Source organism: Myripristis murdjan, chromosome 22, assembly GCF_902150065.1.
Source record: "Myripristis murdjan chromosome 22, fMyrMur1.1, whole genome shotgun sequence".
NCBI classification, from domain to species: Eukaryota; Metazoa; Chordata; class Actinopteri; order Holocentriformes; family Holocentridae; genus Myripristis; species Myripristis murdjan.
In genome coordinates, this window is record NC_044001.1 from 26600811 (window position 1) to 26616547 (window position 15737).

General features: G+C 41.6%; 1 protein-coding gene across 10 annotated transcripts in view; it reads left to right on the forward strand.

Moving 5' to 3' along the window:
- The window catches only part of kiaa1109 (KIAA1109 ortholog), a 107820-nt gene that overhangs the window by 17904 nt on the left and 74179 nt on the right, over positions 1-15737 (forward strand). For all 10 annotated transcript variants that reach the window (XM_030044471.1, XM_030044476.1, XM_030044473.1 and 7 more), the window contains exons 13-25: positions 730-821; positions 1689-1806; positions 2127-2282; positions 3483-3580; positions 3773-3957; positions 7422-7528; positions 7702-7934; positions 9077-9295; positions 9668-9805; positions 11079-11255; positions 12084-12212; positions 12833-12952; positions 13447-13775. In XM_030044471.1, the coding sequence (XP_029900331.1) occupies positions 730-821; positions 1689-1806; positions 2127-2282; positions 3483-3580; positions 3773-3957; positions 7422-7528; positions 7702-7934; positions 9077-9295; positions 9668-9805; positions 11079-11255; positions 12084-12212; positions 12833-12952; positions 13447-13775 (2101 nt within the window). The remainder of the gene's footprint in view (positions 1-729; positions 822-1688; positions 1807-2126; positions 2283-3482; positions 3581-3772; positions 3958-7421; positions 7529-7701; positions 7935-9076; positions 9296-9667; positions 9806-11078; positions 11256-12083; positions 12213-12832; positions 12953-13446; positions 13776-15737) is intronic.

Here is a 15737-nt window from a genome sequence, read left to right on the forward strand (position 1 = left end):
ATATGATTAGTAATCGAGGACACTAATAATTAATATTTATTGATATTCATTTGCTATATATATAGAAATTGCAGTGTCAACATTTCCTGTATTCAAGACAACATAAACCTTGCTTTGAATTAACAAATGTCTGATTAATGTGATTTGAAAAATAAAGTCCATAGAACTCCCAGTAGAAAAAAATTTAAATGAATAGCTCCCTAAAAATGCAGTTCTTTGCCTGCAGGCACTTAACTCTGAACATCAAGTATTTTCAAACAGCGCAGTCCACTGGAGTTACAACCTTTTTTTTCTTTATATAAAATTGAATTGAATAAACATGCATGTAATGATGGCAAGTACACAGGGTACACTACAGCTTAGTGCTTTTGTTTATCTGTTAAACTAAATGAAATGCATATCCAGTGAAAAAGGAAATTAAAATTGTAACCACACTATCCTTGCTATCCTCGCTTTTATTCGACTGTGTCTTTCAAACAACGAGGCGGCCACATCAAAGCATCGTCTGAGCGGTTTTCATATCAGCTGTCATGTTAATCAAAATTATGATGCTGATTAATAAAAACTTATGAAGATTGGCCCTGAGAGTCAGAATGATAATTGGTTGGTCCCTAGTCACCAGTTATTGCTCCACCCTATCATCAGTAATACCAATACAAGCAGGATTTTGAAGAGTTGTAAGAGCTGTGAGGTGTGGAGACTGATATGCTGTCTTCTTTCTGCCTTCAGGCTACTCTCCCACCATTAAGGGTCAGCTGCTGCATGTGGACACCACCAGCAGCATGCAGTACAGGACCCTGCTGGAGGCTGAAATGCTGGCTGTAAGTTGTGCAGACACTGTGTGCACACATACACACACATGCATACGCACAGCCACTATACACGAAACACTTGAGCTCTCTCGGGGGACATTCATCGGACGGTGAAATTCTCTCTCTTCTCACTCAGCTGCCCTAAGATGCACAGCAGAGTTATTCAAATATTATTGAACTGTTCAAGAGTGTTCATAAGATAAAACACTTAGACCACATTAACATTTTTGGGTGGTATACATAAGCCCATATTCATCCAGGAATGGCTGCCACACTGTGAAAAAGTTATGGACAGCACCTCATGCTGAAAATTAAAACTTTTTGAGTTTTTAATGAGCCATCACCTCTCTGACCTGGAGCTTGGGTGGCAGGGGTGTACCTGTCTTCCATCTTAAAATGATAAGGTGATTAGACCAAAGTGGTGAGAAAGCCACTCAGGTCCACTCAGGGCAACTCCAATGACCACTATTGCAGGGTCTCTGTTTATAGCTTGTCTTAAATATTTTGGAAAATGCCAGGCCAAAATGAGCTTAATTCTGATCATGGGTAAAAGTGGCAGGGGTTTGGTTTCAGTTAGGCCTCGATGGCCTTTCACCTTCAAAAAAGTTAATCAGCAACTATCAGAGCTGGTGAGTTCTATGAAGATTGTGGGGCACACCACTTGACCTGGGCTCTGTATGCTCTTTTTAACCCATTAAGACTGACTGCAACATTAGCGTGTAAAGAAAACTGCAATTCATGATCCATAAACTGTATTACTTGGATTACTCCTGGATATCCAGAGTGAATGCTGTTAACTAGCAGATATGTTCAACATGTACTTGGTAAATGCTGTGTCACTGATATAAGCCTGTTGTACATCTTCCTTCATTTCAGTTCCACGTGATAGCCAGCTATCCGCGAGTATGGAACATGCCTCAGTCATGGCAGTGTGAGATCGAGGTCTACAAAGCCACCTACCACTTCATCTACGCCCAGAAAAACTTCTTTTCCGGTAATTCTTCAACAGAGAGGAATAATCACACTGCAACTTATTCATGAGCGTCACCATCTTCTGTAATAACAGAAGGAGAATTTGCACATATTTATAGTGAGATCAATAAAACGTATAGAAAACCTTTTTGTGGTGCCATGTCGGCTGAACCTGTAGCGTGCTTACCATTAAAGCAAAGTCCTTGTGGCAACAACCTCCTTTGCTGCATGTCATCACCTCTTTCTGCCCTGTTCTCAATTGAAATATGAGGCTAAAAACAACAACAAAACACCCTTTTTTTCAGTTTGTTGAACTCATTGTCCTTCCGTATGTCTTTCAAGATCTGATCCAAGACTGGGCAAGTGACAGTGCCCCAGACATCTATTCCTTTGTGCCCTATGCGTGGAAGTTCAAGATCCTGTTCCACCAGTTTGAGATGATCTGGGCAGCCAACCAGCACAACTGGATTGACTGTTCCACAAAGCAACAGGAAAATGGTGAGGAAGATACAATGCTAGATGCACACAACTGTAGAAATAAATATGTAGGGACCATAAAAAAAAAAAAAAAAAAAACTCCAGCAGTCAGTTTGGATTAAGACAGTCTCTGCATCACATCTGATTTTCTGTGGAGATTAATTGCATTATTTTCAACTTTTTCCCTCACCAGGGACATATACCGAGTGAGGGAAAATACTGGAAATTGAAAATGTCAGGTTGTTCCTCTAAGATTTAAAACTATTGATTCTCTCTTTGCCTTGTATGTCAAGTGAAAACTTACAATTCTTGGCAGGTTAAAGAGGGAAGGAAAAAAGTTTACTACTCTATAGTACAAAATGACCATAATATATCTTGCCAATCTCCGCATAATGCTGAGATTGGTGGGATTGGTTCCTTTTTAAAAACTCACCCCTGGGCTTGTGATCTGTTCTGGAACAAATATTCTTCACCCATTGGGATTTAAGTCTCATATTTTCCACTGCTCAGCAAAGGATGACAGTGCTACAAGTGAATGGTGTTGCAAGACATTTCCACCATAAAAGCTGAAGAGGCTCATTCTCTTGCCAAAAACCAAACATAGAATTTTTTTTTTTTTTTTTTTTTTTATTACCATTTCACATGGTGTGTCTTAATTACAAAGTGAGAGGTGAAAATGTAGTCGCATGTGGGAAAGACTGTTTTTCTTGCCTGTGGCAAGTCATCACCTTGTGGGCCAATCAATAGTCACTTTAACCTTTAGAGCAGGTATGATATGACTTGTTAGATTAACTTTTAAAGTACTGAACTTTGCCACCAAATGTTTTAACATCCTGTAATATCATCATGTAGCCGGTAGAACTGACATGGTCAGGGAGGCTATGAGTTAGGGGTGTCATCCTGTTTTGTAAACTTGTGTGTCTGAAAAGCCCTTTGAGACTGTAAACAGTCATTTAGGGTTCTCAGTGAACTTGATCTTGAATGTGATTTAGATGTCAAAAGGTACTGACTGTTGGTGCCATCTCCAATGTGGGGCTGGGTTAGGGTTAGATGGGAGATGTGCTGTAATTCCTGTTGGTCCTATAGACGTCATAGATTACTTTATTCCCTCTCAGTGCTGGAAAGTAATGATTACAAAATTCTTTTACTTCATTAAATCCTGATGTATTGCATATACTCTACTGAATCCTGCTAATCAATTGTCTTATTGATGTCCTATAGTGTACCTGGCCGCATGTGGTGAGACGCTCAATATCGACTTCACTTTGCCTTTCAATGAGTTTGTTCCAGCCACCTGCAATACCCGCTTCAGCTTGAGGGTGAGTCATAGCGAAAGACAAAGCGATTACTTTCAAAAATTTTAATTGCTGGATTGAAAATTGTGATTATTTTCCTGCTTGCAGAACACATTTGCATATGACTGCATATTCAGAATGGCAAGTGATGCGAGTCCTTTGACACTGACTCATTTTTGTGCATGCATTTATATGATTTTTGTCCCCTTTCCTCAGGCGGAAGATACCGACATGCGCCTGTCCCTGCCAGAGTGCCATCCCAGCCGCTATCCCCTCCTCACACTGGCCAAAGACTACCAGAACGTCAAGCTTCCTCCGGACATGTTCTTGCCTGGGGAGCCTCAAGTAGCGCCCCCACCCAAACCCACCAAACCACGCTGGAGGAACATCACCCATGCAGAGTGAGTTGAAGCTTGGGAATAAATTCTCTCTGGCTCTCAGGTGGAGAAAATAGAGTTAGTAATCAGCAAGATTGATGACTCATCGTTGTAACACTGACTCACATCAACCCTTAGGAGTTTATAGCCAAGATAGTAGGAGGAGATTTCAGGTAAATGTACCACTCAGTTTCAGTGCATCAGTCATTCAGCTTTACAACTGCGGCTGCCTAACTTGGGTTTTAATAAGCCAAAAATTGCTTGCATCGCACATTTTTAAAGGATTTTATTTGCCTTGGTGTTTGGTGTTAGGGGTAAGCTGGTCAGTATGGAGCTCATCCTCCTCTTTTCCACTGCGGTGTCCATGCTTAGCCCATTATGCACTTCTCCCTGGCCAATGCAGATTGATAGAAATCTGTTGTGCACACTAAGCAACTCGAAGCTCCTCAGAAAAAACAGTTGTTAGATGTAGTGGGCCTCTAAAAACCTGTAAGATTTCACCATTTCACCTCCTCATTTTGGATGGCAACTTGTAGCACTGATGAAGCTCCTAATTTCCCTGGACTGTTGTTTTTACCAGAACAAGTGGTTGGTGAAATATTGAGCTCTTGGAGGCAGTGTTCAATCACACTATTGAAGAGACTTGAGACTATTAACAAGTTGTGCTTTTCTGCTCAAACTCAGATTGACAGCTGGAGAGACCAATGAGAGGAATATTTAGGACTTTTTTCCAGGCTTTTTACTCTGTACAGGACAAAAACTTGGAATCAGATTAGTGGTAGGTGCCAGTTGTTCAGTAATCCACTGCCTTGTCCTTTGTTTTTGTTTTTTTTTGTTTTTGACATTGAACTGCAGTTGGTTCTTCTTGCACGACGTGGTGAAGCTGCTCTACCAAACTCCTCTGTCTCTGCACCAATGCTTCCCACAATAGATGAATCATCAGAGGGCCTCTTGAGGTGGCATGACCCAGAGCTAAATCAGGAATTTGAAGTGTAGAGTGACAAGAAACCTTGTTAACTTTGTGTACAATATGACCATGTCCATCTGCATACTGCTGCACATCTCTCACCTGGAGTAGTCTTGACAACGCTCCCCTATTTTCTTAGGCTTTACTAGACATTTATTAGATAGAGAGAATTTTTTGGGTTTCCATTTGTGCATCTGCCTGCCCTGCAGAATACATTTCCCCAGGGAAAGAGTGAAGGCAAACAACAATTGCTAGATTAAATATTTAGTTCTCAGAGGCGGTATATAATCACGCTATTTTACAAATCATTGGGACCATTGATAGATTGCGCTCTCCTTTTCAGATTTGGAAGGACAACCTAAAGAAACAAATGAGAGGACACAGATAGCTAATAAGAGCTATCTCATATTAGGTATCTGTGTTGAGAAGAAAGCCTGTGAACAAGGTTAGATCGGGAGGTGTTTGTGATGTTAAAGGGTGTTTTCACACCTGTTGTCCGTTTGCTGTAGTTAAATCAGTGGGATAATTGATACTTGATTGCGCTGTTCATTTGGCTCAGTTTCATCTCATAGCAAAAAAGTCAAATGAGTTGCAAATGAATTATTGGAAATCCTTAGACTTGTTTATTGTTTTATCTAATATTTGTGTATAGTGATGTAATGTCCGCTCATTGAATTTTGTGAGGCCCTGTTTATATTTATTAAGAGGTGTTCTAATTACTTATTGATCATTTTTTGGGGTAAATTTATGTTTGGTACTTCACAGAGTTTTTTTTACTTGTCTAGCTGCATGTATGAAGGCTGTCTTATAGTATAGTAAACTGATTTTTGGTATTTATGCACATGGGGAATGTGACTGGTTGCAGATTTACAGCTACTCCTTATTTAGCATGGCTTTCCATTGTCGCTAACCATTTGCCTGATGAAGGATTAGTACCGAAACGTGACACCATAAATGTATCACTGCAAGTTAGACAGTGTGTGGGAGTTTATTTACAACTTTTGATCTACACATCCTTCTCCTACGCACCTGTCTCATGAAATAGATGTGTGGAGTGTTTTTCTGTTCAAAGATTTCAAATGAACCCAAAGGTATCAGCAGAAGCCATGTGGAAGCTGTCAGCGTGCTCATTGGGCAGGATCAGGCAAATATGGCCAGGTTGAAAAGGCAGAGTGGGTATGAGAGGGATGTTTTTTTCCTCTCTCACTTTATTATACAAACACATTTGGCCGATGCAGTATCAAACATGCACATGGAGTGCCAGCAACAGACTTGGCTTTTTTCATTTTGGCAGTGCTCATTTGGTGTATTTACCAAGATATTTCCTTGTGGTTCCTTGTCAGTCCTTGCTACATTGCGGTCTATACTGCTAACTGCTAGTTGCTAACGCTACCGAGTCGCTTCTCTTTGCTATTAATTACAAGTCTATAATGTGCACCTGAGCTACGGGAGCTGCTTTAGCCAAAAACACATAGTGCTTCCTGGGGTTGGATTGAATACAGGTTGGTGAGAAGCTCCTCAAATAAATCAGTTGACCCTCACCTTTGTTGTCAGTGCAATCCAGGTCATGAATGTAGGTCAGTTCATGTTCACACCACAAACAAAACCATCCCAGAGTTTGTTCATAACCGCGAGGTTACAAACTCGGTCTCCGTCCAGTTGTTTCGGTCTGCACCTCAGTGTAATTGCTGGTTTCACATCAGCCCAGATGAACTGCACCAAAGGGGAAAACAGATCCCTGAAAGCACTATAACTGGAAGTGAAGTCAGTAGTATGCCCCATGTTGTCAATGTTATAAATTGGAGAGGGTCTGTGGAGTTCTTCATCAGGGGTCCAGGTCTACAGGAGTAGCTTCTCAGAGGTTTTCATCATGTGTGATGCACAATATGTGCTGCTAGCGGGGAGTCATTCAGTTTGCCACAGGAACCCTTCTTGGGCTCCCGGACAACAAATTGTGACGATGCAGAAGAATAACCTGTGGTACTTTGGTGAGCATGTGATTTGAGAATCCTGGGCCTCTTCTCTTACCTGAGCTGCAGTGATGAACAGGTTTACGAAGCAGCAGGGACAACTGGAAAATAAGCTGCTTTCAACCGTGTGATATAACAAATTTGACGATTCACCATACAGGTGAAATGATGAGCATTCAGCTTTCCACCCCAGTGGAAAACTCATCTCTGAACATGACAACTGTACATCCAGATCATTTATTACAGATACCTTTGTGCCAAATGCTTTGCTGCTGCAGAGGTTTAGCAGTCCCTGAGAAGTTAAGGATCAGATTTTGTCTGGACTCGTGTGCTCGATGGAGCAGTGAAATCAGGCGTAACCCATTTACTCGCAGTTGTAAATGGATGAAAAAATGAGCCTGTCTGTAGCCTGTACTGGATGTCCTCCTCTGACCTCAAAGTGTTGAATGGTTGATAAAACATGATCAATCAGAATACGCACTCAAAATGATGATAAAGTACAGATTCTGAGTTGATGTTTGAGGTGTACATGCTTTTCTTCTCTACTCCAGAGCTGGCTGGGTGGACTGCTGGAGCGTACCCAACTTCCTGCTCATCATTGACTACACCTGGCACCCCATCTATCCCCAGAAGGCTGATGAGCAACTCAAACAGTCCTGTAAGCTTAATGCTTGAGCACCACTTCAGTGTTGTTTTATCTAAAGCCAGCCATAACCCTGTTGTCTGTGAAGGGAATATCAACTCCTTTTAAAACATTTTTGTCAGCTTACTAGTCTTTTTCCAAGCTGTTTCCCAGTATCTAGCCTAATTTGCCTGTGATTTCACGCCCAGTGTCAGAGATGGAGGAGTCCATGCTGTCGGCTCTGCGACCTCCAGAGCACACCTCGGCATCTCACAACGCCCCTCCCCCCTACAATTCCACCTCCGCTTCAGCTGCTCACACCCGGGTGACCACAGACCCGTCAGAGCTGCCTCCCGACAGGCTGCATGTGGAGATGGAAATGTCCCCGGACTCCCAGATCCTCCTCTATGGGCCTTTGCTCAGAGCCCTGATCGCCATCAAGGTACACATCAAAGATATGTAGTCGTAACATACAGTTACCCCTAGCAAAAACCCATAACCACTGTAACCCGACATAAATCCATCCAACTAGATGTCAGTAATACATATGGCAATAGTGACATCATGTGGTTTAACCATTAATTTCAACAGGGTAAAAATCATTAGTTAAGCCTAATGGGATTCCTTGGTCAGTGATAATCAGCGTGGTTCTTGTGCATTTGTTTGTTTGTTTATTTTATTTATTTATTTTGGTGACGCCATTGGTGATAAGCGGTCATTGCTTTTGTGATTTGCACTCAATGCAGGCATTGGCCTCACATAATGATAGAGACACTCATTATAGGCTCCACCTAATACAGGATAGCAAAACCTATCAGTCCGCAAGAAATGGACCCATATCTACTGTGCATCAGTCCTCATTTCTCATGTTGAAATGCCTTTCGTTTAATTTTGGCCTGGAGACAGTCACTTTCCTTTTCAGCACACTTGCCTTCCTCTGAGCCATTAATCATTTTCCATTTCCTTGGATTTTCTGTTAGTAAAATTTGAGTGTCTGTAAGTGCTAGTTATCTCTGTCTGTCATGATGGCCAGTACTGCTTTAGCTGGCTTTTAATTTCTTCTGCTTATTCCAAACAAACTACTCCTGCTACCTCTTTTACAGAGTCAGGAGTTTTCCTGAGAAAGACCAGTAGGACTTAAGGCTCTGTTAAAGCTCCCCTAATGACTTTCATGAGCTGACTAGGATGATGGCCATTGTATAGTTTTCATCAACGATGGTGTGTTGCAAAAATGACATTTATTTACATGAAAAACATTTTAAGTAATTACTTAAAAGGGGACAAAACAATATGTACAGTTGTTTTGCAAAAATTGTGGTTTGTCTCCTAATCACATTTCATGTTGCTATAAATGGTCATGTTGTAGTTCTTCCAGGTTCTGCAGCAAGTTTTGTCATCTGTCAAATTGATGTGTCACGCAAATGGCCATCAGACACACTTTACACCCAGTGGGGGAGTTGGTGTAACGGGCCTACCTTGTGATTATTTTAGTTTGTGCAACCGTTTAAATTATAGACAGGAATAACTTTAAAATGATACATTTTCTGTGCATTAAACATCAATTTAACCTCAATGTCTCTGCAGGAAAACTATTTTGGTGAGGACGACATGTACACGGACTTTGAGGAGACCGTGTCCAGCCCTGTGCTGTCCACCTCCACCTCCTCGGGTCTCGGCTGGTCACCTCTGGGCATGGAGGACAGCGAACAGCAGGAGACCTCGGACATCCATCCTCTGGACCTGAGGCCCTGGGATATCACCGTGCTGATCAACCTCTACAAGGTCCATGGACGACTGCCCATGGTAAAAGCTCCACAGACTCATTTTAGTGAATGTATGGAAGTAGGTAAAACATTTTGATAGAGTGCCAGTTACTCACTGATTCCCACCGCTCTTATGTACACAGTGTGTGAGTATGGGGGAAAAAAGTGTTTAAATGTCTGCGCGCTTTGTCAAAGATATTTGGTTTACAGTGACATAATTACAAGATTTGATTTGGTTGCAGCTGCCATCCAAGGTAGTTTATGACCCTCATTTGTGTCTTGGCTTGCCGTGTTACTATATACGACTCAGACTGCCTGCCCTGCTTTTGGAGTTGACATGTATGTTTATTTATGAAAAGCCTTGATTGTGTATTTGTGTGTTTGTGCGTGCTTGCTGACTGGGTGCCTCCAGCACTGCAGCAGCGAGGGTCCCGAGGGTCCGTCCGGCTTCCTGGAGCGTCTGTGTTTTGAGATGAAGAAGGGTTACAAGGAGACCATGCTGCAGCTGCTCCTCTCGCCCATCCACATCTTCATCAGTGACAACTACCAGGTCAGAAACACACAGCTGCCTACCTCATGTCAGCCTAATACAACAGTGGCATTGTATTGTATTGTATTAGATTGTATTAGATTGTGTTGTATAGAGTTCAGCTTGATTTGTATGAAAGCACATAAGCTAAATGTGTGCCAAGACTTACAGCACAGTAGGAGTCAAGCTTTAAATAAATGTTCCTTTTGGACACATTTGCTCACATTGCTGTTTATACATAAGGTCAGAATATTTTTTAAGAAAATGTGCTTCATCTCAAGATATCAGCTAAAGACTTTTTGTGATCCATTGTGTGAACATAACTTGCTGATTTGAAAGGGTTAGCCAGTGCTACAAGTGTACATAAAGCCACTGTTTGTATGCAACCCAAGTGCTGCTACCATAATACAGTCCTTAAAAGCAGCCTGAATTAACCCTGGCTTCAGTGTTGCATAGTGTGAAATGTGCTGCTGAAGGTCACCCTGTGCAAGGACACGCACGTTGGATGATTGAGTGGAGTCTCAAGGCTGTAGCCATGAGTTGGATTTTATTTCTGCCCAAAATGAACTGCAAAATTTCTCAATTTCTGTCACAGAATCTGAAGACTCTGCTACTTCAAGTCAGATTTAATGGAAAAAAAAAAAAGTTTTTATGGTACATGGTGGGATGATTGTGGAAAACAGTTCTTAAAAGTGTGATTTTGACTAAATATATTATGTTGTAACAACCACTGAGCACAACGTCAAAAAAGCCCCAGTTCACTCGTCTGCAGAGATCATACACGCCCAGGATAGCATGCGTGTATCACTTCATCACATGAATATGCCGTAAAGATTCCTATCAGTTAGTAGTAGTGAATGAAAAACAAGAAAATTAAGTTTACAGACATGAATCGTGAAAAGTTTGAACGAAAATCAAGAATTTATTTTTTGGCCATATTGCCCAGCCATAAGGGTATGTTTGATATTTATGCACTTTTTTCACATTTTGTCACTGTGAAAAAGAAAACTCATAATTTTAGTACATTTTAATTCATATTTAAAACACAAGATTACAAATCCTAGTAAAATCTGAGACCTTGCAACGACTGAGCATTGCTCTTTGTTCCAGTATTTCTTTACGAACTAAATACTTTTCATCCTTAAGTGAGCAGGAACCTTTTTGTGATTCTGAGAAAATTTGATCAAAAATCGCTGTTCCCTTTCAGATTTTGTTATCTGATATGCTGCATTTGGCACATGAATAATTGGAAACCCATGTTGTGACTGAAGCTCTCTTGGTTAACCCCCCCTAGCGTCCCACAGCAGACGGGGTTTTGAGGGACGGTCACCTGAGTCTGTCGGGCCTGCAGATGAGGGCCCACGCCATGTTCTCCGCCCAGGGCCTCCCGCTGGGCAGCGACACGCTGGAGTACGCCTGGCTCATCGACATGCAGGCTGGGGCGCTCACTGGCCGGGTCACTGTCCCTCAGGTGTGTGTGTGTGCGCGTGTGTGTGTCAGATGTTAGATAATGGTTCCACTGGGTGGAAGTGTATTAAGATAACTTTGACACTATTACGCTTTTGTCTGCATTCATTTTAGTTTTGTCCATGCTTTGTGCATGCACTGGTGCTGAAATGTGTGGTCCGTTAGTCCATTTATGAACTGGAAGAAAATTAATGAGCTATGATTCTGATAATCGTTACATAATTTATCCATTAAAATGTCAAGCATCATCTGATTCCAGCTTCACTAAGATCACTAAGATGCTAAGATTACCCTTTCCTTCATTCATATCATTATAAAATTAGCTTTTTTTTTTTTTGGGCTGCTGATCATCCAAACAACTTGAAGCCATCACTTTGGGCTTTGCTAACTTCCTATGAGCATTTGTCGTGATCTTTGACACTTTCCAAACTAAATAATTAATTGATTAATCAATAACATAATGGATAGATCAATCAGCGATTTAAAAAAAATGTTAGTTGCAGCACTAGGATATACTGTGTTTTATTTGTAACATTTATATGTATTTTGTGAAGTCATTCATAACTTTTTTCTGATGTATTTAGGTAACTTTTGTTGTCAGTAGTAGTTGTAGCTGACATTTGTATGCCAGTATATTTGTTTGTGTTTTAATCAAGGATGTCAACTGGGTACATGCGCACTTTTCAAGTAATCTCGATTCATGATTAAGTTATGTGTGTGTGTGTGTGTGTGTGTGTGTGTGTGTGTGTGTGTGTGTGTGTGTGTGTGTGTGTGTGTGTGTGTGTGTGTGTGTGTGTGTGTGTGTGTGTGTGTGTGTGTGTGTGGTTATCAGCTGGCCAGTGTGATGGAGTGGGGAGAGACTTTTGTTTTCCACGTGGTGTCCAGGGAGTTCCAGCTCGATCAGCCCAAACCCTCCGTCATCTGCCAGCACGGTGTGGACCGCCGCCTCTGTGACGCCAAGGTAAAAAACTCACAATATTACATAGCTATATGAGCTCTGCACCTCATTTACAGATGCACATCTTCACCACTTTGTTTTCACGGTTTTGAACTAGTTTAACAGGCTCATGCTGTGCTTGGCTGTGCTGAGGGTTCCTTATTGAGATCATCATAGCTTTTTGTGAGACAGAGATATGTTAGAAACTGTCCAGCATGAAAGGAAATATGGAAATGACATTGGATAACAAACAGACCACTGCCAAACCCTCTCAAATGATGTGCTGTGCAAGAAGCACATTTCCACAGATTTGGAGAAAGTGAACACAAGGTTTCAAAGCAAATCTATTGATCTGTTCACACAAGCCTCAAAGAAGCACAGGGGATAACTCAACTTATTGTTAATGTATAAAATTGTGTTGAAAGAAATCCAAGGCCGTATCAGAAGATGCCTTGTTTGTGTTAGCATACTAACAAGGATATTTTTAAAGCATCAGTCTGGGAGCCCTCATTAGTTTTTGACAGCTGAGCAGTTGTGGCTACAGGCTATGAGCAGGTATGTAGAGCACAGTCAGATCAGACTGGAGACTGCCACTTTTGCAGCCACAGGAGAGTTTCTGGTACTGAGTGATAATTGTCTCTCAGCTGAGCTGCATGCCAGGTCACTGCCGCACATCAGAGGAGCTGAAATACACCATGACGCGCTTGGCGATGGATGGAGTCGACCTCTTCATAGTGGAGCATGGCTGTGCGGCCAACATCAAGGTAATTGGCACCAAGGTCATTTTGGTGTTATTTCATCTTTATTAACATCAAACAATGTCTAATAGCATGAAAAGTCAGAAATCGAAAGGAAGATGGATTATAGGGGAGTGAAAAGAAAAGCTATGAAATAATTCATAATGATGTGAATAGCATACATAATTTAATAGGGTTACCAAGAGCACGCATATTGTTATACCCACTGTGGAAAGTGAAGAAACCGTGAAAGTGGTAGATCTCATGCTGGGTGATTTTGGGCATGTGTAAAGATTTGTGTCCACCACCATGCATTGACTATATTATCAAATAGAAAACCTTAAAACTCAATTGGTTGTGATTTGTGGATTTTTTTTTTTTTTTTAACTTAATGTAGCGTTTTTACATGTGAATTTGGTAACTCACTGCACGCAGATTGATCCACATCTCAACCAGCTGCTGATTTCCAGCTTTTCTCTGAACTTACACCTTCTCTTCCATGTGCCATCTCTCCTCTCCAGACGGGCACTGTTCGCGTGGCCAACTGCAACCTGCACAACCAGGCTGTGGGAGAGGGCATCAGCGCCGTGGTGCAGGACGTCAACATCCGGCAGTACATAGAACAGCAGCACAGCGAGGCGACCCGGCTGCAGCCAGCAGGGCAGGGTCAAGGCCCGGGTCAGGGTTTAGGTCTCAGTCAGCCCCCTCTGCTGCGACGCTCCGTCTGGTTGGAGGCGGGTTCAGTCAACCTGAACCTCATAACAGCAGACATAGCCCTAGCGGCCGACCACCCGGCCAAATGTGAAGTCCAGAGGCATTTTTTGGAGCTGCATGACGCACAGACCAAGAGGTAGCCAACACATATATTATTTTCTCTCTGTGCTAGTCATATGGTGTCAGTGAAAAGTTTCTACATTTGTCCTTCAGCTGCCCCACAGCAGATTATCAGCATTGTTAACACTTTCCTTATTTAGAACAAATGTCACCGTAGTTCACCTGCACTGCGTTTGTGAATTCACTTGCATGTATTAGCAGCTTTACGTTTGATTGAAGGATACTGGCAATCACAATAACACTTTCTTGCTTAACTGAAAGGCCATCGCTGAAACTTTCGTTCAAAGCATGTTTTGATTTGATTTTACTGAGCGTATTAGGCATCAGTATAAGCAAATGTCAATAACAGTCGATGAAATTAAACATGTCAAATACATTTAAACACAATTACAAAATAATGAGACGATATAGAGAGAAATTTAGGCCTAATGTATGCATATGCCATGAATAAGCAAAGTCAAACCTTACAAAAATGTAATAAATTAAAGCATAACTAGAAAAAAAAAAAACACTCAGTAGAGCACACATCTCCACCAGCGCTATGCAGTTGTCAAGATCTGCTAGTTCCACATGCTGGATATCCACCAAAAGTTAAATCACGCCCACTGCAGCCCCCCGACAATCAGTGTGAATAATTAATCTGTTCTTCTTTGGCCCGTGATCAACCTTTCCACCAAGTTTCATGCAGATGTATTTCATAACTTTTTGAGATATCCCACTAACAAACAAACAGATGGAATGGGGCGAAAACATAACCCCCATCCAACTGTGTTGGCAGAGGTAGAAAGTGGTCCACTGAAATAGCTAATTGGTGTCAGCTTAGTTTACTAATGTCGGATATGATATATGTGTGAATCAGTCTGGGCATGGTCTATCTGAATATTCAATAAACAAATTCATTAAAATTATCGCAGTCTTTAAAAAGTTCTGTAGGGCATCATTAACAGTACATCTGATCTTCTCTATCATGAGATTGCACTTGATATCTCTAATTAGTTGAGCGCGTGGGTAGAGCGCTTTCTAACTTTTTTCAGCTGAATAACAGCAGCTGCCTGCCAGTAGAGGGGGAGATGCCAGAGCCTTGTAATCGATAGGAGGTTTATAGGAGTGAAAGGTCTATTGAACATCTTGGAAAGTGTTTCAAACAAACCTGATGACAGGGAGGGAATTTGGAATAAACATTATACACATATGGATTCATTCCGCCCAGAAATAACTCTGTTTTCAAGCCTTTAAGTACCAACTGAGCATCATTTGAACGGGAGAGTGAACTCGTACGCTATGGCTGGCTAGCTGCCTCTTTTCAAATGGATACTTTCATCTGTGTAATGCACCATCATTACAAGATGACTCAAGGAACATGGCAGTGCCTACTTTGGTTTACTCTAGTGGCCTTCACAGTCTCTAGATCTCAACCCAAGAATAGAGCCCCTTTGAGATCAGTTGGCATGGGATGTTTTCAGCGTGAATGTGGCACAGTGCTATCAAATCAACACATGTTCCAACATCTTTGTGGAACTCCTTATTGAATCCAAACCTCAGAAAATTCAGGGTATTCTCTGGGCAAAAGTGAGTCCTACATCCTCGGTGTACCTAATTAAGTGGCCACTGAGTGAAGTGATAATGACTTGTGTTTGTGTATCCAGAGATGAGATGAGATGTCCTGATATTAAGGACATCTCATCTTCTTTATGCTGTTTGAGGATAGCTGCAGAGGGTATAATGATAGATTTGAGGTAATCATGAAGTGATTTGATCCAGGCGGATTTTGTTTGGTGTAGGAGGAAGATAAGGGAATTCCTAATAAAGTCCCTCACCTCTAAGGAGTGAAATAAATGAGATTAAGGTACATTGAATAGTTATCAGAGGCTTGCAACAGTATGGTATATTTTCAGTCTTAAAATGCTACTGTGCCACTGGAGTACCAGGTTCCAAAAGATGAAAGAAGAGGAAATAACTGTTTATCCGCCTTCAGTTT